Genomic DNA, 23,207 nt, shown 5'->3' with positions numbered 1-23,207 from the left:
GGGCAAAAGTACACCCTGGACAGGTCGCCAGTCTGTTGGAGGGTTATTAGAGAGACTCAGACAACCACTCACACCAACAGCCAACTAACCTAACCCCGCGCATGTCTTTGGAGTTCAACACCAGTCTGGCCGAATCACAGATAAGCAGGGTGTCTGTGCTGCAGAGCACAGCTGTGTCAGAGACTCTCGACATCAATGTAGCGTTAAGGATGCGGAGCGATGGGTGCACTAACACAATGTAAATATTAAAGTTCTCGCCATTGTCAATATGCTGTTGCGCTCTTGTTCGTATTATTGCAACCATATCTCGAGTCTAGCTTACCCTAAAAGTTTGGAGAGAATTGGTCTGTTAAGAAACGCAATCGATTGTTTGGGACTGCTCTAGCCATCACGTCGCATAAACAACTCTACTTCCGGTGGGAAAACTAATTAAGGGTAAAGTCGCACTAATAACACCTACCACTCACGTTCATAAGCATACACTATGATCACTTCCACGCAGTAACGTTGTAATAAATATAATCCCCGGTAAAGTCAATTAGCGAACACTACTGGCATGTAATGCCAATGGCGACCATTTCACAAACTGTAGAAAATGCTCAAAATGTTGTCGGCACCAAAAGTGAAGGGCTGACAGTTGTGTTTATATACGAACCGTAAGCGCTAATGTTGGTTAGCATCAGCTAAAGCGAGGAAGTTTGACACTTGCAGAGGCAGTGAACGCAGAGAGAGCTTAAAAACGCATTGTGTTTTTGTTTTGTTTTTTTTTTGCATTAAGACGTTGCACACAAAATTACAGCTATAACGGTGACTTAGCTGCTCGTTGGATAAACCCATGGACCTTAGAAAAGATCAACACTACTCGGATGTAAGCACCCGTGTATAACACAATAGGCAACATTACGCTTGCTAACCTTTCCACATCACAGGCTTCACATTAAATAAACATTTTTTCAAATACTCACCATGATCTGAGACCGTTTAAATATTTTGTTACTCTGAAAATATGGCAGTATGAAGCTAAACCTTTAGCTTGACGGCTAAAGCAATGCTAAGATTTACACGGAAACGATCAGCGGACATCGTTAAAGTACTATTGGTCTACATTCTTCTTCTATGGTAGCAGCCTGGGCAGAGTAACAGCCAACTTTAAACTGCGCCATCTGTTGGCACCAATTACAGTAGAAAACATGATTGCGACAACACGTTTTTTGGGGAAAATAACAGAGATTGAAACTTTACTGATAATTTGTCCAAGTTGAAAAATGCCCTCCTCCAAAAATATCACGTGACAACCTCATTGCCTTACAGAATTATGACGTCACACACGTAGAATCTTACCACCATTCTTTCCTTTGATCCAAAAACCTATAAATAGGGGTGAAGAGCAACGACTTTTAGTCCGTTTCTCGCAGCCTTGATGTGTGCAGCATTGAACCGTTCGCCAGAAAAGCCTTTTGAAATATTTGGATCCTTTGCAATTGTAACTGTATCCAGACCCAACATGTCTCAAAAAAATCCAAAGGGACAAGAAGTTGACCCATACGCTCTTCCTTGGGATGAGCCACTAGACTCTTCCCTTTCCTCTCTTCCCTGGTGTGACCAAGTGGAACTAGAGGAAAAGCGTTTGGAAGAACTGGAGGATGAAGCGCTCAGAAACGCAGAGAAGATTAAGTTCTTGATGGAGGAAAATGAGCAAAAGAGCGCTCAACTAAAAAAGTTGTCATTCCAGCTTCAAGAAAAGGAAGCTATTATTGAGGGGAAACAACAGGATCTCCATGACATGGACAAAAAGAACCAGGAGCTCCAAGGAAAACTTGATGAAGCCCTGCAACAAAATAAAAAACTTGTCCAAGAGAAGAAACAAGACGGCATGAAGAAGAGAGGGCTGCACAGCAATCTCCAAGAAATGGAGCTAATGTACAGTGTAGACAAAAAAAGGCTTGATCGCACAGCGCAAGCAAATGAGAAGCTCCTCCAAGAGAAAAGGCAACAGGAGTTAAAAGAAAAAGAAATGCATTCCAAGCTTCAGAGCATCAAGCAACACAACGAAAGCTTGCAAGGAAAGCTTGATCAAGCTCTGCGGCAAAATAGAAAACTCCTCCAGGAGAAGATGAAAGACAGCACGAAGAAGAGAGGGCTGCACTCCAATCTCCGAGACATGGAGCTAATGTACAATGTTGACAAAAAAAGGCTTGATCGCACAGAGCAAGCAAATGAGAAGCTTCTCCAAGAGAAAAGGGAACAAGAAATCAAACAAAAAGAAATGGATTCCAATCTGCAGAGCATCAAGCAACAAAATGAAAGCTTGCAAGGAAAGCTTGATGAAGCTCTGCAACAAAATAAAGAAATCCTTCAAGAGAAAGAGCAGCTGGACAGAAAGCAGGGAGACATGGAGTGCCAACTCCAGCTCATGGAGGGAAACAACAGGATGCTGCAGGTAAAGTTCGAAGAGACACTGCACAAATATCAAGACCTGCTTCAAGAGAGAGAACAGCTGGTCAATAAGCAGAGAGAAGAAAAACTTCTTCTCCAGGAGTTTGAGAAACAGGAGGCAACATCTAAAGTGCTGAAAGAAAGGTTGGAAGAAAAACAAGCTGAAATAGAAGAAGTGGAGAAAAAATGCAACAAGCTGCAGAAGCAAAACACCGAAACAATCGAGGAGCTGAAAATCCTCATCCTCGAGAAAAAGGTGCTCGTGGAAGAGCAGCTGAAGAAAAAGAAAAAACGCTTCTGCTTCTTCTGGAGGAGGAACACTCCTTCTTTCAGTACTGCCAATGTCACCTCTTCCTCTCCCACCTCTGTTCCAGCTTAATCCCCCCCCCCCCCCCCCCCTCCTTAACTACTAACACCTCTCCCATCTCCCTCCCGTTTTTTCACAGTCACCCCCCAACCAGTCCCGACAGTTGACTGCCCCCTCTAGAGCCTGGTTCTGTCATAGGTTTCTTCCTTTAAAGGGAGTTTTTCCTATCCACTGTCGCCTAGTGCTTGCTCAGAGGGGATTGTTGGGGTTTTCTCTCCTCTCTCCCTTTACTTTCCATCCCACCCACCCCCACCTTTTCTTTTTTCTTAATAATTGAACAATAAAAACAATTGGTCACTAATTAAATGTGTCAAATCAATGTCTTTATTCAAGAATACAAGAAATGGGTAATAGCTGCATGTGTGTTTGTGTGTGTGCATAATATGCATACTTTACGTGTTGGATCCAAATCCCACAAGGAATTAAATAAAACAAGAAGACAAACAAAAACAAATATTTCTCTCCCTTCCCAGGTCAGGAATCAGGATGAGGAAGAAATGAGGTCAGATCAGTGCAGGTTTTTGCACTACTGACATAAAGTTTCTGCTGATTAAAAAAAAGTATGTTGATATTTCTGAAATACATTTGCAAACAAATAACTTTGACAACTTGTGTTTTTTCATAAAAGAAAAAAGAAAAATCAGAGAGCAGAGCTGGTAAAACAGCTTAGCTCCGCAGGTTACAGGAGATCAGATGCCAAATACTTTTCATGACAGTCTTCGTTATTGCATAAATCTCCCCTTTTATCATTGATCAGTAAATCACTGCATATACATTCATCTAACCGTTATAATTTCATGAGTAAAGACTCTCAGATGACTGAATGGCGGTTTTAGTAAATGTTGAACTTTATTGTGATTTCTATTTTTAGAATCAATTGCACACATTTTGATTTCGTTTTGCAAGCTGCTGATTTCACACAGATCCACTGCCCAAACGTGCCTTTGAGTTTTTCATCATTTAACAAGAATAGGCTCAGGCAATCATTGTGGAATTAGGCTTTGGGAAGGTCTGGGGACAGGTATGATGGTGGTGGTTTTAAAGCACTGTGGCACAACAGCTTGACTCAGGGAGATGTTAAAGATGCCCGCTAGGACATCAGTCAGCTGGTCAGCACGGGCTCCGAGCACGCGTCCAGGTATATTGTCTGGTCCAGCAGCTTTGTGTGGGTTGACTTTAGTGAGAGTCCTTCTCACACTGGCCGTGGACAGGGACAGCACTTGGTTGTCTGGCAAGCGGGTGGCCCTCTATAGTCCGTCTTGCGTCCCATTTAAGCAAGTGCGTGTTCACACTGCCCCTGGATGTCCTGGCCTCTGAGGTTAAGGTGTACGGCTCCTGGTTGTCAACTGACCAATTTATCATGGCAAAGCCTGTGGTGGACAAAAGATAAGAGGCTGATTATAAAAATGATCCATGCACGCCTTATGACCTACAGCATGTACAGTTAACACAGCTAAATGGCTGTGAAATTGTAAAATTACTTTTGAAATAAAGCTATTCAAAGTCAATTAACTGTGACTATAATAATAGCAATGTTAGCCAGCAAACAAAACGTTAGCACTAATTAAAATAAGCTGCTAGGTGATGTTACTGTTTCAAGTTCTCTCATTGTTTGACACGTAGGGCAGATATTTTGGTGACACTGAGATCAGCCAGACACTAAACAGCAGTGTAATATCAACGCTAGATTAGATGTTTTCTAATCCGATAAAATGACATTATTCCTGTTTATAGAAGATGTTTGTCGTCTGTTTGTTTGACTGACAGGAACAGGAAATAGTGGTTGGAAATTACTGTTGGTGTTACATGAGGGTAAAGAAGGGCTTTAAGCACCTGGGTAAAAACTGGACCCATGATGAAACACTACAACAAGTACAACATATTCTTCAGTTTTAATATGTGACCATACTGTGCAGACTGCTGATGAGTTACACGGTTACATTTCATTAATCATTGTTAAACTAAAGTGGTAAGCAGTTACTTTATCCTTTCACTTAAAATTTCCAGGAAAAACACTACCTTGGCTACTTTTGTGCTTACATTTGATCTATGCTGGGTCACTACTTTTGCACTATAATGCTGCTGCTGACACCTTGGTTCACACTGACAACTAGAAAAAAGCTGATAGGAAAAGAAGGATGGAAAATGCCTGGAATTTAGTTACACTTGCAAATACTGCTGCCTCCAAACTGCAAGCATCAATAAAATGTTACAGTATTGTTTTCTATATCTGTGCATATATCCTTATTGGTAGTTTTCTCGAAATAGAAGCTCTTCATTTAAAAAAAAAAACCTCTGATAACATTGCTGAAGCTAGCGCCCACCCCTACTGCGCATACTGCAAATATAAAACTGATATATACTTACATCATGAAGCAGTTGATGTCTGGTTTCCGACAAATACAGTAAAGAGGTGCGTTCTCCCCCTCCATACCAGTGTTCTCAGGCACTGGTACATGGTCAGTGTCAGACACTTCACTGTCCTACAACATACCACATAGGACCACATTAGAAATGACATGTATGTAGACATGCTAATTATACCTGGCTAAATGGATGCAGTAACAAAATGTTACTAACTACTCTAGTTATTAGTTTCCAGATGTGTGCAGTTGCTCCAGTCTTACTGACAGTATACTGTTTCAAACACCAGTGCCAACATTTTATTTTTTAAATCTTAGTATGATTCTGCACCAAGACTTGTGGCCTGTTGCTCGGTAACTTATTGTCTGACTACATTAACTACAGTTCATAAACATCATTCATTTTCTCCTACTTATTTTATTCAGGTTGTATTTCAGCTGTCATAGGGCAAAAGTACACCCTGGACAGGTCGCCAGTCTGTTGGAGGGTTATTAGAGAGACTCAGACAACCACTCACACCAACAGCCAACTAACCTAACCCCGCGCATGTCTTTGGAGTTCAACACCAGTCTGGCCGAATCACAGATAAGCAGGGTGTCTGTGCTGCAGAGCACAGCTGTGTCAGAGACTCTCGACATCAATGTAGCGTTAAGGATGCGGAGCGATGGGTGCACTAACACAATGTAAATATTAAAGTTCTCGCCATTGTCAATATGCTGTTGCGCTCTTGTTCGTATTATTGCAACCATATCTCGAGTCTAGCTTACCCTAAAAGTTTGGAGAGAATTGGTCTGTTAAGAAACGCAATCGATTGTTTGGGACTGCTCTAGCCATCACGTCGCATAAACAACTCTACTTCCGGTGGGAAAACTAATTAAGGGTAAAGTCGCACTAATAACACCTACCACTCACGTTCATAAGCATACACTATGATCACTTCCACGCAGTAACGTTGTAATAAATATAATCCCCGGTAAAGTCAATTAGCGAACACTACTGGCATGTAATGCCAATGGCGACCATTTCACAAACTGTAGAAAATGCTCAAAATGTTGTCGGCACCAAAAGTGAAGGGCTGACAGTTGTGTTTATATACGAACCGTAAGCGCTAATGTTGGTTAGCATCAGCTAAAGCGAGGAAGTTTGACACTTGCAGAGGCAGTGAACGCAGAGAGAGCTTAAAAACGCATTGTGTTTTTGTTTTGTTTTTTTTTTGCATTAAGACGTTGCACACAAAATTACAGCTATAACGGTGACTTAGCTGCTCGTTGGATAAACCCATGGACCTTAGAAAAGATCAACACTACTCGGATGTAAGCACCCGTGTATAACACAATAGGCAACATTACGCTTGCTAACCTTTCCACATCACAGGCTTCACATTAAATAAACATTTTTTCAAATACTCACCATGATCTGAGACCGTTTAAATATTTTGTTACTCTGAAAATATGGCAGTATGAAGCTAAACCTTTAGCTTGACGGCTAAAGCAATGCTAAGATTTACACGGAAACGATCAGCGGACATCGTTAAAGTACTATTGGTCTACATTCTTCTTCTATGGTAGCAGCCTGGGCAGAGTAACAGCCAACTTTAAACTGCGCCATCTGTTGGCACCAATTACAGTAGAAAACATGATTGCGACAACACGTTTTTTGGGGAAAATAACAGAGATTGAAACTTTACTGATAATTTGTCCAAGTTGAAAAATGCCCTCCTCCAAAAATATCACGTGACAACCTCATTGCCTTACAGAATTATGACGTCACACACGTAGAATCTTACCACCATTCTTTCCTTTGATCCAAAAACCTATAAATAGGGGTGAAGAGCAACGACTTTTAGTCCGTTTCTCGCAGCCTTGATGTGTGCAGCATTGAACCGTTCGCCAGAAAAGCCTTTTGAAATATTTGGATCCTTTGCAATTGTAACTGTATCCAGACCCAACATGTCTCAAAAAAATCCAAAGGGACAAGAAGTTGACCCATACGCTCTTCCTTGGGATGAGCCACTAGACTCTTCCCTTTCCTCTCTTCCCTGGTGTGACCAAGTGGAACTAGAGGAAAAGCGTTTGGAAGAACTGGAGGATGAAGCGCTCAGAAACGCAGAGAAGATTAAGTTCTTGATGGAGGAAAATGAGCAAAAGAGCGCTCAACTAAAAAAGTTGTCATTCCAGCTTCAAGAAAAGGAAGCTATTATTGAGGGGAAACAACAGGATCTCCATGACATGGACAAAAAGAACCAGGAGCTCCAAGGAAAACTTGATGAAGCCCTGCAACAAAATAAAAAACTTGTCCAAGAGAAGAAACAAGACGGCATGAAGAAGAGAGGGCTGCACAGCAATCTCCAAGAAATGGAGCTAATGTACAGTGTAGACAAAAAAAGGCTTGATCGCACAGCGCAAGCAAATGAGAAGCTCCTCCAAGAGAAAAGGCAACAGGAGTTAAAAGAAAAAGAAATGCATTCCAAGCTTCAGAGCATCAAGCAACACAACGAAAGCTTGCAAGGAAAGCTTGATCAAGCTCTGCGGCAAAATAGAAAACTCCTCCAGGAGAAGATGAAAGACAGCACGAAGAAGAGAGGGCTGCACTCCAATCTCCGAGACATGGAGCTAATGTACAATGTTGACAAAAAAAGGCTTGATCGCACAGAGCAAGCAAATGAGAAGCTTCTCCAAGAGAAAAGGGAACAAGAAATCAAACAAAAAGAAATGGATTCCAATCTGCAGAGCATCAAGCAACAAAATGAAAGCTTGCAAGGAAAGCTTGATGAAGCTCTGCAACAAAATAAAGAAATCCTTCAAGAGAAAGAGCAGCTGGACAGAAAGCAGGGAGACATGGAGTGCCAACTCCAGCTCATGGAGGGAAACAACAGGATGCTGCAGGTAAAGTTCGAAGAGACACTGCACAAATATCAAGACCTGCTTCAAGAGAGAGAACAGCTGGTCAATAAGCAGAGAGAAGAAAAACTTCTTCTCCAGGAGTTTGAGAAACAGGAGGCAACATCTAAAGTGCTGAAAGAAAGGTTGGAAGAAAAACAAGCTGAAATAGAAGAAGTGGAGAAAAAATGCAACAAGCTGCAGAAGCAAAACACCGAAACAATCGAGGAGCTGAAAATCCTCATCCTCGAGAAAAAGGTGCTCGTGGAAGAGCAGCTGAAGAAAAAGAAAAAACGCTTCTGCTTCTTCTGGAGGAGGAACACTCCTTCTTTCAGTACTGCCAATGTCACCTCTTCCTCTCCCACCTCTGTTCCAGCTTAATCCCCCCCCCCCCCCCCCCCTCCTTAACTACTAACACCTCTCCCATCTCCCTCCCGTTTTTTCACAGTCACCCCCCAACCAGTCCCGACAGTTGACTGCCCCCTCTAGAGCCTGGTTCTGTCATAGGTTTCTTCCTTTAAAGGGAGTTTTTCCTATCCACTGTCGCCTAGTGCTTGCTCAGAGGGGATTGTTGGGGTTTTCTCTCCTCTCTCCCTTTACTTTCCATCCCACCCACCCCCACCTTTTCTTTTTTCTTAATAATTGAACAATAAAAACAATTGGTCACTAATTAAATGTGTCAAATCAATGTCTTTATTCAAGAATACAAGAAATGGGTAATAGCTGCATGTGTGTTTGTGTGTGTGCATAATATGCATACTTTACGTGTTGGATCCAAATCCCACAAGGAATTAAATAAAACAAGAAGACAAACAAAAACAAATATTTCTCTCCCTTCCCAGGTCAGGAATCAGGATGAGGAAGAAATGAGGTCAGATCAGTGCAGGTTTTTGCACTACTGACATAAAGTTTCTGCTGATTAAAAAAAAGTATGTTGATATTTCTGAAATACATTTGCAAACAAATAACTTTGACAACTTGTGTTTTTTCATAAAAGAAAAAAGAAAAATCAGAGAGCAGAGCTGGTAAAACAGCTTAGCTCCGCAGGTTACAGGAGATCAGATGCCAAATACTTTTCATGACAGTCTTCGTTATTGCATAAATCTCCCCTTTTATCATTGATCAGTAAATCACTGCATATACATTCATCTAACCGTTATAATTTCATGAGTAAAGACTCTCAGATGACTGAATGGCGGTTTTAGTAAATGTTGAACTTTATTGTGATTTCTATTTTTAGAATCAATTGCACACATTTTGATTTCGTTTTGCAAGCTGCTGATTTCACACAGATCCACTGCCCAAACGTGCCTTTGAGTTTTTCATCATTTAACAAGAATAGGCTCAGGCAATCATTGTGGAATTAGGCTTTGGGAAGGTCTGGGGACAGGTATGATGGTGGTGGTTTTAAAGCACTGTGGCACAACAGCTTGACTCAGGGAGATGTTAAAGATGCCCGCTAGGACATCAGTCAGCTGGTCAGCACGGGCTCCGAGCACGCGTCCAGGTATATTGTCTGGTCCAGCAGCTTTGTGTGGGTTGACTTTAGTGAGAGTCCTTCTCACACTGGCCGTGGACAGGGACAGCACTTGGTTGTCTGGCAAGCGGGTGGCCCTCTATAGTCCGTCTTGCGTCCCATTTAAGCAAGTGCGTGTTCACACTGCCCCTGGATGTCCTGGCCTCTGAGGTTAAGGTGTACGGCTCCTGGTTGTCAACTGACCAATTTATCATGGCAAAGCCTGTGGTGGACAAAAGATAAGAGGCTGATTATAAAAATGATCCATGCACGCCTTATGACCTACAGCATGTACAGTTAACACAGCTAAATGGCTGTGAAATTGTAAAATTACTTTTGAAATAAAGCTATTCAAAGTCAATTAACTGTGACTATAATAATAGCAATGTTAGCCAGCAAACAAAACGTTAGCACTAATTAAAATAAGCTGCTAGGTGATGTTACTGTTTCAAGTTCTCTCATTGTTTGACATGTAGGGCAGATATTTTGGTGACACTGAGATCAGCCAGACACTAAACAGCAGTGTAATATCAACGCTAGATTAGATGTTTTCTAATCCGATAAAATGACATTATTCCTGTTTATAGAAGATGTTTGTCGTCTGTTTGTTTGACTGACAGGAACAGGAAATAGTGGTTGGAAATTACTGTTGGTGTTACATGAGGGTAAAGAAGGGCTTTAAGCACCTGGGTAAAAACTGGACCCATGATGAAACACTACAACAAGTACAACATATTCTTCAGTTTTAATATGTGACCATACTGTGCAGACTGCTGATGAGTTACACGGTTACATTTCATTAATCATTGTTAAACTAAAGTGGTAAGCAGTTACTTTATCCTTTCACTTAAAATTTCCAGGAAAAACACTACCTTGGCTACTTTTGTGCTTACATTTGATCTATGCTGGGTCACTACTTTTGCACTATAATGCTGCTGCTGACACCTTGGTTCACACTGACAACTAGAAAAAAGCTGATAGGAAAAGAAGGATGGAAAATGCCTGGAATTTAGTTACACTTGCAAATACTGCTGCCTCCAAACTGCAAGCATCAATAAAATGTTACAGTATTGTTTTCTATATCTGTGCATATATCCTTATTGGTAGTTTTCTCGAAATAGAAGCTCTTCATTTAAAAAAAAAAACCTCTGATAACATTGCTGAAGCTAGCGCCCACCCCTACTGCGCATACTGCAAATATAAAACTGATATATACTTACATCATGAAGCAGTTGATGTCTGGTTTCCGACAAATACAGTAAAGAGGTGCGTTCTCCCCCTCCATACCAGTGTTCTCAGGCACTGGTACATGGTCAGTGTCAGACACTTCACTGTCCTACAACATACCACATAGGACCACATTAGAAATGACATGTATGTAGACATGCTAATTATACCTGGCTAAATGGATGCAGTAACAAAATGTTACTAACTACTCTAGTTATTAGTTTCCAGATGTGTGCAGTTGCTCCAGTCTTACTGACAGTATACTGTTTCAAACACCAGTGCCAACATTTTATTTTTTAAATCTTAGTATGATTCTGCACCAAGACTTGTGGCCTGTTGCTCGGTAACTTATTGTCTGACTACATTAACTACAGTTCATAAACATCATTCATTTTCTCCTACTTATTTTATTCAGGTTGTATTTCAGCTGTCATAGGGCAAAAGTACACCCTGGACAGGTCGCCAGTCTGTTGGAGGGTTATTAGAGAGACTCAGACAACCACTCACACCAACAGCCAACTAACCTAACCCCGCGCATGTCTTTGGAGTTCAACACCAGTCTGGCCGAATCACAGATAAGCAGGGTGTCTGTGCTGCAGAGCACAGCTGTGTCAGAGACTCTCGACATCAATGTAGCGTTAAGGATGCGGAGCGATGGGTGCACTAACACAATGTAAATATTAAAGTTCTCGCCATTGTCAATATGCTGTTGCGCTCTTGTTCGTATTATTGCAACCATATCTCGAGTCTAGCTTACCCTAAAAGTTTGGAGAGAATTGGTCTGTTAAGAAACGCAATCGATTGTTTGGGACTGCTCTAGCCATCACGTCGCATAAACAACTCTACTTCCGGTGGGAAAACTAATTAAGGGTAAAGTCGCACTAATAACACCTACCACTCACGTTCATAAGCATACACTATGATCACTTCCACGCAGTAACGTTGTAATAAATATAATCCCCGGTAAAGTCAATTAGCGAACACTACTGGCATGTAATGCCAATGGCGACCATTTCACAAACTGTAGAAAATGCTCAAAATGTTGTCGGCACCAAAAGTGAAGGGCTGACAGTTGTGTTTATATACGAACCGTAAGCGCTAATGTTGGTTAGCATCAGCTAAAGCGAGGAAGTTTGACACTTGCAGAGGCAGTGAACGCAGAGAGAGCTTAAAAACGCATTGTGTTTTTGTTTTTGTTTTTTGCATTAAGACGTTGCACACAAAATTACAGCTATAACGGTGACTTAGCTGCTCGTTGGATAAACCCATGGACCTTAGAAAAGATCAACACTACTCGGATGTAAGCACCCGTGTATAACACAATAGGCAAAATTACGCTTGCTAACCTTTCCACATCACAGGCTTCACATTAAATAAACATTTTTTCAAATACTCACCATGATCTGAGACCGTTTAAATATTTTGTTACTCTGAAAATATGGCAGTATGAAGCTAAACCTTTAGCTTGACGGCTAAAGCAATGCTAAGATTTACACGGAAACGATCAGCGGACATCGTTAAAGTACTATCCGGTTGTTCAGTCTGACGTCACTAGCCGTGTCTGGGTCTAAACTCCGCTGCAGGTCCATATATCAAACGATCACTATGGGATTACTGAGAGTTGAAAAACTGTCTAAAGTCTTTCATCTTTAATAAAATGATCAGCGTTCTGCTCTACCAGGTGTAACAATTGAGTTTAACATCCAGGCATCCATGAAAACGGAATTTATGACATTTAACGGAGTTAGAAGTTAGCAGGGAGTTAGCTCGCTAGCTTCTATCTAAATACAATATAGCATGTCCTGACTGTGGGGTTTTGGAAACAAATTAAAACGTACAGCTCTGCTATCACTTCCAGCATAAATGAAGACAGAAAACTAAACAGCAGTGACGTTTGTAGGGTTACTGAAGTTGGGCTAGCTGGTATATAATGATGTGCTACGTGACCGCTAGCGACACAGCTATGTTAGCATAATATAAACAAGCTAACTTTTTTCCACTCGATAAAAGTTAATGTGAGTGTTCTCGGTGGTCAGGAACAAATGTAATCGCATGGCAGGATGCTGTAAAAGGACCAAACTTCAGCCAGGAGAACAACTGAGATAACCCATCCACAATACGAGGTTAGTCATTCATATACTGCTGCATGGGCTGGGCTGTAGTTACATCGTAAGGTTTTAAAAACTGAGCTTAAATAAATGATTAGCGGTAATAAAAGCCGAGGGAGGTCAACAGTGATCACTGACTGTTTTAGGAGCTTTTTGAGATCAAATAGAAGAAAATACATAACACTAAACATGTTAACAACACAAAAGCCATATTAAACGCAGACTACTTTAGACCCGGAAGTAGGATTCGTCGCGTCATCACTGAACAACCGGATTGGTCTACATTCTTCTTCTATGGTAGCAGCCTGGGCAGAGTAACAGCCAACTTTAAACTGCGCCATCTGTTGGCACCAATTACAGTAGAAAACATGATTGCGACAACACGTTTTTTGGGGAAAATAACAGAGATTGAAACTTTACTGATAATTTGTCCAAGTTGAAAAATGCCCTCCTCCAAAAATATCACGTGACAACCTCATTGCCTTACAGAATTATGACGTCACACACGTAGAATCTTACCACCATTCTTTCCTTTGATCCAAAAACCTATAAATAGGGGTGAAGAGCAACGACTTTTAGTCCGTTTCTCGCAGCCTTGATGTGTGCAGCATTGAACCGTTCGCCAGAAAAGCCTTTTGAAATATTTGGATCCTTTGCAATTGTAACTGTATCCAGACCCAACATGTCTCAAAAAAATCCAAAGGGACAAGAAGTTGACCCATACGCTCTTCCTTGGGATGAGCCACTAGACTCTTCCCTTTCCTCTCTTCCCTGGTGTGACCAAGTGGAACTAGAGGAAAAGCGTTTGGAAGAACTGGAGGATGAAGCGCTCAGAAACGCAGAGAAGATTAAGTTCTTGATGGAGGAAAATGAGCAAAAGAGCGCTCAACTAAAAAAGTTGTCATTCCAGCTTCAAGAAAAGGAAGCTATTATTGAGGGGAAACAACAGGATCTCCATGACATGGACAAAAAGAACCAGGAGCTCCAAGGAAAACTTGATGAAGCCCTGCAACAAAATAAAAAACTTGTCCAAGAGAAGAAACAAGACGGCATGAAGAAGAGAGGGCTGCACAGCAATCTCCAAGAAATGGAGCTAATGTACAGTGTAGACAAAAAAAGGCTTGATCGCACAGCGCAAGCAAATGAGAAGCTCCTCCAAGAGAAAAGGCAACAGGAGTTAAAAGAAAAAGAAATGCATTCCAAGCTTCAGAGCATCAAGCAACACAACGAAAGCTTGCAAGGAAAGCTTGATCAAGCTCTGCGGCAAAATAGAAAACTCCTCCAGGAGAAGATGAAAGACAGCACGAAGAAGAGAGGGCTGCACTCCAATCTCCGAGACATGGAGCTAATGTACAATGTTGACAAAAAAAGGCTTGATCGCACAGAGCAAGCAAATGAGAAGCTTCTCCAAGAGAAAAGGGAACAAGAAATCAAACAAAAAGAAATGGATTCCAATCTGCAGAGCATCAAGCAACAAAATGAAAGCTTGCAAGGAAAGCTTGATGAAGCTCTGCGACAAAATAAAGAAATCCTTCAAGAGAAAGAGCAGCTGGACAGAAAGCAGGGAGACATGGAGTGCCAACTCCAGCTCATGGAGGGAAACAACAGGATGCTGCAGGTAAAGTTCGAAGAGACACTGCACAAATATCAAGACCTGCTTCAAGAGAGAGAACAGCTGGTCAGTAAGCAGAGAGAAGAAAAACTTCTTCTCCAGGAGTTTGAGAAACAGGAGGCAACATCTAAAGTGCTGAAAGAAAGGTTGGAAGAAAAACAAGCTGAAATAGAAGAAGTGGAGAAAAAATGCAACAAGCTGCAGAAGCAAAACACCGAAACAATCGAGGAGCTGAAAATCCTCATCCTCGAGAAAAAGGTGCTCGTGGAAGAGCAGCTGAAGAAAAAGAAAAAACGCTTCTGCTTCTTCTGGAGGAGGAACACTCCTTCTTTCAGTACTGCCAATGTCACCTCTTCCTCTCCCACCTCTGTTCCAGCTTAATCCCCCCCCCCTTAACTACTAACACCTCTCCCATCTCCCTCCCGTTTTTTCACAGTCACCCCCCAACCAGTCCCGACAGTTGACTGCCCCCTCTAGAGCCTGGTTCTGTCATAGGTTTCTTCCTTTAAAGGGAGTTTTTCCTATCCACTGTCGCCTAGTGCTTGCTCAGAGGGGATTGTTGGGGTTTTCTCTCCTCTCTCCCTTTACTTTCCATCCCACCCACCCCCACCTTTTCTTTTTTCTTAATAATTGAACAATAAAAACAATTGGTCACTAATTAAATGTGTCAAATCAATGTCTTTATTCAAGAATACAAGAAATGGGTAATAGCTGCATGTGTGTTTGTGTGTGTGCATAATATGCATACTTTACGTGTTGGATCCAAATCCCACAAGGAATTAAATAAAACAAGAAGACAAACAAAAACAAATATTTCTCTCCCTTCCCAGGTCAGGAATCAGGATGAGGAAGAAATGAGGTCAGATCAGTGCAGGTTTTTGCACTACTGACATAAAGTTTCTGCTGATTAAAAAAAAGTATGTTGATATTTCTGAAATACATTTGCAAACAAATAACTTTGACAACTTGTGTTTTTTCATAAAAGAAAAAAGAAAAATCAGAGAGCAGAGCTGGTAAAACAGCTTAGCTCCGCAGGTTACAGGAGATCAGATGCCAAATACTTTTCATGACAGTCTTCGTTATTGCATAAATCTCCCCTTTTATCATTGATCAGTAAATCACTGCATATACATTCATCTAACCGTTATAATTTCATGAGTAAAGACTCTCAGATGACTGAATGGCGGTTTTAGTAAATGTTGAACTTTATTGTGATTTCTATTTTTAGAATCAATTGCACACATTTTGATTTCGTTTTGCAAGCTGCTGATTTCACACAGATCCACTGCCCAAACGTGCCTTTGAGTTTTTCATCATTTAACAAGAATAGGCTCAGGCAATCATTGTGGAATTAGGCTTTGGGAAGGTCTGGGGACAGGTATGATGGTGGTGGTTTTAAAGCACTGTGGCACAACAGCTTGACTCAGGGAGATGTTAAAGATGCCCGCTAGGACATCAGTCAGCTGGTCAGCACGGGCTCCGAGCACGCGTCCAGGTATATTGTCTGGTCCAGCAGCTTTGTGTGGGTTGACTTTAGTGAGAGTCCTTCTCACACTGGCCGTGGACAGGGACAGCACTTGGTTGTCTGGCAAGCGGGTGGCCCTCTATAGTCCGTCTTGCGTCCCATTTAAGCAAGTGCGTGTTCACACTGCCCCTGGATGTCCTGGCCTCTGAGGTTAAGGTGTACGGCTCCTGGTTGTCAACTGACCAATTTATCATGGCAAAGCCTGTGGTGGACAAAAGATAAGAGGCTGATTATAAAAATGATCCATGCACGCCTTATGACCTACAGCATGTACAGTTAACACAGCTAAATGGCTGTGAAATTGTAAAATTACTTTTGAAATAAAGCTATTCAAAGTCAATTAACTGTGACTATAATAATAGCAATGTTAGCCAGCAAACAAAACGTTAGCACTAATTAAAATAAGCTGCTAGGTGATGTTACTGTTTCAAGTTCTCTCATTGTTTGACATGTAGGGCAGATATTTTGGTGACACTGAGATCAGCCAGACACTAAACAGCAGTGTAATATCAACGCTAGATTAGATGTTTTCTAATCCGATAAAATGACATTATTCCTGTTTATAGAAGATGTTTGTCGTCTGTTTGTTTGACTGACAGGAACAGGAAATAGTGGTTGGAAATTACTGTTGGTGTTACATGAGGGTAAAGAAGGGCTTTAAGCACCTGGGTAAAAACTGGACCCATGATGAAACACTACAACAAGTACAACATATTCTTCAGTTTTAATATGTGACCATACTGTGCAGACTGCTGATGAGTTACACGGTTACATTTCATTAATCATTGTTAAACTAAAGTGGTAAGCAGTTACTTTATCCTTTCACTTAAAATTTCCAGGAAAAACACTACCTTGGCTACTTTTGTGCTTACATTTGATCTATGCTGGGTCACTACTTTTGCACTATAATGCTGCTGCTGACACCTTGGTTCACACTGACAACTAGAAAAAAGCTGATAGGAAAAGAAGGATGGAAAATGCCTGGAATTTAGTTACACTTGCAAATACTGCTGCCTCCAAACTGCAAGCATCAATAAAATGTTACAGTATTGTTTTCTATATCTGTGCATATATCCTTATTGGTAGTTTTCTCGAAATAGAAGCTCTTCATTTAAAAAAAAAAACCTCTGATAACATTGCTGAAGCTAGCGCCCACCCCTACTGCGCATACTGCAAATATAAAACTGATATATACTTACATCATGAAGCAGTTGATGTCTGGTTTCCGACAAATACAGTAAAGAGGTGCGTTCTCCCCCTCCATACCAGTGTTCTCAGGCACTGGTACATGGTCAGTGTCAGACACTTCACTGTCCTACAACATACCACATAGGACCACATTAGAAATGACATGTATGTAGACATGCTAATTATACCTGGCTAAATGGATGCAGTAACAAAATGTTACTAACTACTCTAGTTATTAGTTTCCAGATGTGTGCAGTTGCTCCAGTCTTACTGACAGTATACTGTTTCAAACACCAGTGCCAACATTTTATTTTTTAAATCTTAGTATGATTCTGCACCAAGACTTGTGGCCTGTTGCTCGGTAACTTATTGTCTGACTACATTAACTACAGTTCATAAACATCATTCATTTTCTCCTACTTATTTTATTCAGGTTGTATTTCAGCTGTCATAGGGCAAAAGTACACCCTGGACAGGTCGCCAGTCTGTTGGAGGGTTATTAGAGAGACTCAGACAACCACTCACACCAACAGCCAACTAACCTAACCCCGCGCATGTCTTTGGAGTTCAACACCAGTCTGGCCGAATCACAGATAAGCAGGGTGTCTGTGCTGCAGAGCACAGCTGTGTCAGAGACTCTCGACATCAATGTAGCGTTAAGGATGCGGAGCGATGGGTGCACTAACACAATGTAAATATTAAAGTTCTCGCCATTGTCAATATGCTGTTGCGCTCTTGTTCGTATTATTGCAACCATATCTCGAGTCTAGCTTACCCTAAAAGTTTGGAGAGAATTGGTCTGTTAAGAAACGCAATCGATTGTTTGGGACTGCTCTAGCCATCACGTCGCATAAACAACTCTACTTCCGGTGGGAAAACTAATTAAGGGTAAAGTCGCACTAATAACACCTACCACTCACGTTCATAAGCATACACTATGATCACTTCCACGCAGTAACGTTGTAATAAATATAATCCCCGGTAAAGTCAATTAGCGAACACTACTGGCATGTAATGCCAATGGCGACCATTTCACAAACTGTAGAAAATGCTCAAAATGTTGTCGGCACCAAAAGTGAAGGGCTGACAGTTGTGTTTATATACGAACCGTAAGCGCTAATGTTGGTTAGCATCAGCTAAAGCGAGGAAGTTTGACACTTGCAGAGGCAGTGAACGCAGAGAGAGCTTAAAAACGCATTGTGTTTTTGTTTTTTGCATTAAGACGTTGCACACAAAATTACAGCTATAACGGTGACTTAGCTGCTCGTTGGATAAACCCATGGACCTTAGAAAAGATCAACACTACTCGGATGTAAGCACCCGTGTATAACACAATAGGCAAAATTACGCTTGCTAACCTTTCCACATCACAGGCTTCACATTAAATAAACATTTTTTCAAATACTCACCATGATCTGAGACCGTTTAAATATTTTGTTACTCTGAAAATATGGCAGTATGAAGCTAAACCTTTAGCTTGACGGCTAAAGCAATGCTAAGATTTACACGGAAACGATCAGCGGACATCGTTAAAGTACTATTGGTCTACATTCTTCTTCTATGGTAGCAGCCTGGGCAGAGTAACAGCCAACTTTAAACTGCGCCATCTGTTGGCACCAATTACAGTAGAAAACATGATTGCGACAACACGTTTTTTGGGGAAAATAACAGAGATTGAAACTTTACTGATAATTTGTCCAAGTTGAAAAATGCCCTCCTCCAAAAATATCACGTGACAACCTCATTGCCTTACAGAATTATGACGTCACACACGTAGAATCTTACCACCATTCTTTCCTTTGATCCAAAAACCTATAAATAGGGGTGAAGAGCAACGACTTTTAGTCCGTTTCTCGCAGCCTTGATGTGTGCAGCATTGAACCGTTCGCCAGAAAAGCCTTTTGAAATATTTGGATCCTTTGCAATTGTAACTGTATCCAGACCCAACATGTCTCAAAAAAATCCAAAGGGACAAGAAGTTGACCCATACGCTCTTCCTTGGGATGAGCCACTAGACTCTTCCCTTTCCTCTCTTCCCTGGTGTGACCAAGTGGAACTAGAGGAAAAGCGTTTGGAAGAACTGGAGGATGAAGCGCTCAGAAACGCAGAGAAGATTAAGTTCTTGATGGAGGAAAATGAGCAAAAGAGCGCTCAACTAAAAAAGTTGTCATTCCAGCTTCAAGAAAAGGAAGCTATTATTGAGGGGAAACAACAGGATCTCCATGACATGGACAAAAAGAACCAGGAGCTCCAAGGAAAACTTGATGAAGCCCTGCAACAAAATAAAAAACTTGTCCAAGAGAAGAAACAAGACGGCATGAAGAAGAGAGGGCTGCACAGCAATCTCCAAGAAATGGAGCTAATGTACAGTGTAGACAAAAAAAGGCTTGATCGCACAGCGCAAGCAAATGAGAAGCTCCTCCAAGAGAAAAGGCAACAGGAGTTAAAAGAAAAAGAAATGCATTCCAAGCTTCAGAGCATCAAGCAACACAACGAAAGCTTGCAAGGAAAGCTTGATCAAGCTCTGCGGCAAAATAGAAAACTCCTCCAGGAGAAGATGAAAGACAGCACGAAGAAGAGAGGGCTGCACTCCAATCTCCGAGACATGGAGCTAATGTACAATGTTGACAAAAAAAGGCTTGATCGCACAGAGCAAGCAAATGAGAAGCTTCTCCAAGAGAAAAGGGAACAAGAAATCAAACAAAAAGAAATGGATTCCAATCTGCAGAGCATCAAGCAACAAAATGAAAGCTTGCAAGGAAAGCTTGATGAAGCTCTGCGACAAAATAAAGAAATCCTTCAAGAGAAAGAGCAGCTGGACAGAAAGCAGGGAGACATGGAGTGCCAACTCCAGCTCATGGAGGGAAACAACAGGATGCTGCAGGTAAAGTTCGAAGAGACACTGCACAAATATCAAGACCTGCTTCAAGAGAGAGAACAGCTGGTCAATAAGCAGAGAGAAGAAAAACTTCTTCTCCAGGAGTTTGAGAAACAGGAGGCAACATCTAAAGTGCTGAAAGAAAGGTTGGAAGAAAAACAAGCTGAAATAGAAGAAGTGGAGAAAAAATGCAACAAGCTGCAGAAGCAAAACACCGAAACAATCGAGGAGCTGAAAATCCTCATCCTCGAGAAAAAGGTGCTCGTGGAAGAGCAGCTGAAGAAAAAGAAAAAACGCTTCTGCTTCTTCTGGAGGAGGAACACTCCTTCTTTCAGTACTGCCAATGTCACCTCTTCCTCTCCCACCTCTGTTCCAGCTTAATCCCCCCCCCCCCCCCCCCTTAACTACTAACACCTCTCCCATCTCCCTCCCGTTTTTTCACAGTCACCCCCCAACCAGTCCCGACAGTTGACTGCCCCCTCTAGAGCCTGGTTCTGTCATAGGTTTCTTCCTTTAAAGGGAGTTTTTCCTATCCACTGTCGCCTAGTGCTTGCTCAGAGGGGATTGTTGGGGTTTTCTCTCCTCTCTCCCTTTACTTTCCATCCCACCCACCCCCACCTTTTCTTTTTTCTTAATAATTGAACAATAAAAACAATTGGTCACTAATTAAATGTGTCAAATCAATGTCTTTATTCAAGAATACAAGAAATGGGTAATAGCTGCATGTGTGTTTGTGTGTGTGCATAATATGCATACTTTACGTGTTGGATCCAAATCCCACAAGGAATTAAATAAAACAAGAAGACAAACAAAAACAAATATTTCTCTCCCTTCCCAGGTCAGGAATCAGGATGAGGAAGAAATGAGGTCAGATCAGTGCAGGTTTTTGCACTACTGACATAAAGTTTCTGCTGATTAAAAAAAAGTATGTTGATATTTCTGAAATACATTTGCAAACAAATAACTTTGACAACTTGTGTTTTTTCATAAAAGAAAAATCAGAGAGCAGAGCTGGTAAAACAGCTTAGCTCCGCAGGTTACAGGAGATCAGATGCCAAATACTTTTCATGACAGTCTTCGTTATTGCATAAATCTCCCCTTTTATCATTGATCAGTAAATCACTGCATATACATTCATCTAACCGTTATAATTTCATGAGTAAAGACTCTCAGATGACTGAATGGCGGTTTTAGTAAATGTTGAACTTTATTGTGATTTCTATTTTTAGAATCAATTGCACACATTTTGATTTCGTTTTGCAAGCTGCTGATTTCACACAGATCCACTGCCCAAACGTGCCTTTGAGTTTTTCATCATTTAACAAGAATAGGCTCAGGCAATCATTGTGGAATTAGGCTTTGGGAAGGTCTGGGGACAGGTATGATGGTGGTGGTTTTAAAGCACTGTGGCACAACAGCTTGACTCAGGGAGATGTTAAAGATGCCCGCTAGGACATCAGTCAGCTGGTCAGCACGGGCTCCGAGCACGCGTCCAGGTATATTGTCTGGTCCAGCAGCTTTGTGTGGGTTGACTTTAGTGAGAGTCCTTCTCACACTGGCCGTGGACAGGGACAGCACTTGGTTGTCTGGCAAGCGGGTGGCCCTCTATAGTCCGTCTTGCGTCCCATTTAAGCAAGTGCGTGTTCACACTGCCCCTGGATGTCCTGGCCTCTGAGGTTAAGGTGTACGGCTCCTGGTTGTCAACTGACCAATTTATCATGGCAAAGCCTGTGGTGGACAAAAGATAAGAGGCTGATTATAAAAATGATCCATGCACGCCTTATGACCTACAGCATGTACAGTTAACACAGCTAAATGGCTGTGAAATTGTAAAATTACTTTTGAAATAAAGCTATTCAAAGTCAATTAACTGTGACTATAATAATAGCAATGTTAGCCAGCAAACAAAACGTTAGCACTAATTAAAATAAGCTGCTAGGTGATGTTACTGTTTCAAGTTCTCTCATTGTTTGACATGTAGGGCAGATATTTTGGTGACACTGAGATCAGCCAGACACTAAACAGCAGTGTAATATCAACGCTAGATTAGATGTTTTCTAATCCGATAAAATGACATTATTCCTGTTTATAGAAGATGTTTGTCGTCTGTTTGTTTGACTGACAGGAACAGGAAATAGTGGTTGGAAATTACTGTTGGTGTTACATGAGGGTAAAGAAGGGCTTTAAGCACCTGGGTAAAAACTGGACCCATGATGAAACACTACAACAAGTACAACATATTCTTCAGTTTTAATATGTGACCATACTGTGCAGACTGCTGATGAGTTACACGGTTACATTTCATTAATCATTGTTAAACTAAAGTGGTAAGCAGTTACTTTATCCTTTCACTTAAAATTTCCAGGAAAAACACTACCTTGGCTACTTTTGTGCTTACATTTGATCTATGCTGGGTCACTACTTTTGCACTATAATGCTGCTGCTGACACCTTGGTTCACACTGACAACTAGAAAAAAGCTGATAGGAAAAGAAGGATGGAAAATGCCTGGAATTTAGTTACACTTGCAAATACTGCTGCCTCCAAACTGCAAGCATCAATAAAATGTTACAGTATTGTTTTCTATATCTGTGCATATATCCTTATTGGTAGTTTTCTCGAAATAGAAGCTCTTCATTTAAAAAAAAAATCTCTGATAACATTGCTGAAGCTAGCGCCCACCCCTACTGCGCATACTGCAAATATAAAACTGATATATACTTACATCATGAAGCAGTTGATGTCTGGTTTCCGACAAATACAGTAAAGAGGTGCGTTCTCCCCCTCCATACCAGTGTTCTCAGGCACTGGTACATGGTCAGTGTCAGACACTTCACTGTCCTACAACATACCACATAGGACCACATTAGAAATGACATGTATGTAGACATGCTAATTATACCTGGCTAAATGGATGCAGTAACAAAATGTTACTAACTACTCTAGTTATTAGTTTCCAGATGTGTGCAGTTGCTCCAGTCTTACTGACAGTATACTGTTTCAAACACCAGTGCCAACATTTTATTTTTTAAATCTTAGTATGATTCTGCACCAAGACTTGTGGCCTGTTGCTCGGTAACTTATTGTCTGACTACATTAACTACAGTT

General features: G+C 41.3%; 4 protein-coding genes across 4 annotated transcripts; all 4 read left to right on the top strand.

Moving 5' to 3' along the window:
- The first annotated feature begins 885 nt into the window (after positions 1–885).
- On the top strand, positions 886–2,815 carry LOC146669230 (uncharacterized). Its single transcript, XM_085405727.1, has one exon. The coding sequence runs from the start codon at positions 1,421–1,423 to the stop codon at positions 2,813–2,815; it is 1,395 nt and encodes a 464-aa protein (XP_085261853.1). The 5' UTR covers positions 886–1,420.
- A 3,682-nt stretch (positions 2,816–6,497) lies between these two features.
- On the top strand, positions 6,498–8,427 carry LOC146669229 (uncharacterized). The gene has a single exon (XM_085405726.1). It carries the CDS (start codon positions 7,033–7,035, stop codon positions 8,425–8,427), a length of 1,395 nt encoding a protein of 464 aa, XP_085261852.1. The 5' UTR covers positions 6,498–7,032.
- Positions 8,428–13,176: 4,749 nt separating this feature from the next.
- Positions 13,177–14,892, top strand: LOC146669228 (uncharacterized). The gene has a single exon (XM_085405725.1). The coding sequence runs from the start codon at positions 13,496–13,498 to the stop codon at positions 14,888–14,890; it is 1,395 nt and encodes a 464-aa protein (XP_085261851.1). The 5' UTR covers positions 13,177–13,495; the 3' UTR covers positions 14,891–14,892.
- Positions 14,893–18,631: 3,739 nt separating this feature from the next.
- LOC146669227 (uncharacterized) lies at positions 18,632–20,481 on the top strand. Its single transcript, XM_085405724.1, has one exon. It carries the CDS (start codon positions 19,087–19,089, stop codon positions 20,479–20,481), a length of 1,395 nt encoding a protein of 464 aa, XP_085261850.1. The 5' UTR covers positions 18,632–19,086.
- Positions 20,482–23,207: the final 2,726 nt, after the last annotated feature.

This window comes from Rhamphochromis longiceps, linkage group LG5 (genome assembly GCF_057381845.1).
Source record: "Rhamphochromis longiceps isolate RC_006_pf linkage group LG5, R_longiceps_female_GT1.1, whole genome shotgun sequence".
Lineage (NCBI taxonomy): Eukaryota > Metazoa > Chordata > Actinopteri > Cichliformes > Cichlidae > Rhamphochromis > Rhamphochromis longiceps.
The sequence above is the reverse complement of the archived record's forward strand: the minus strand, read 5'-3'. Positions and strand labels throughout refer to the sequence as shown.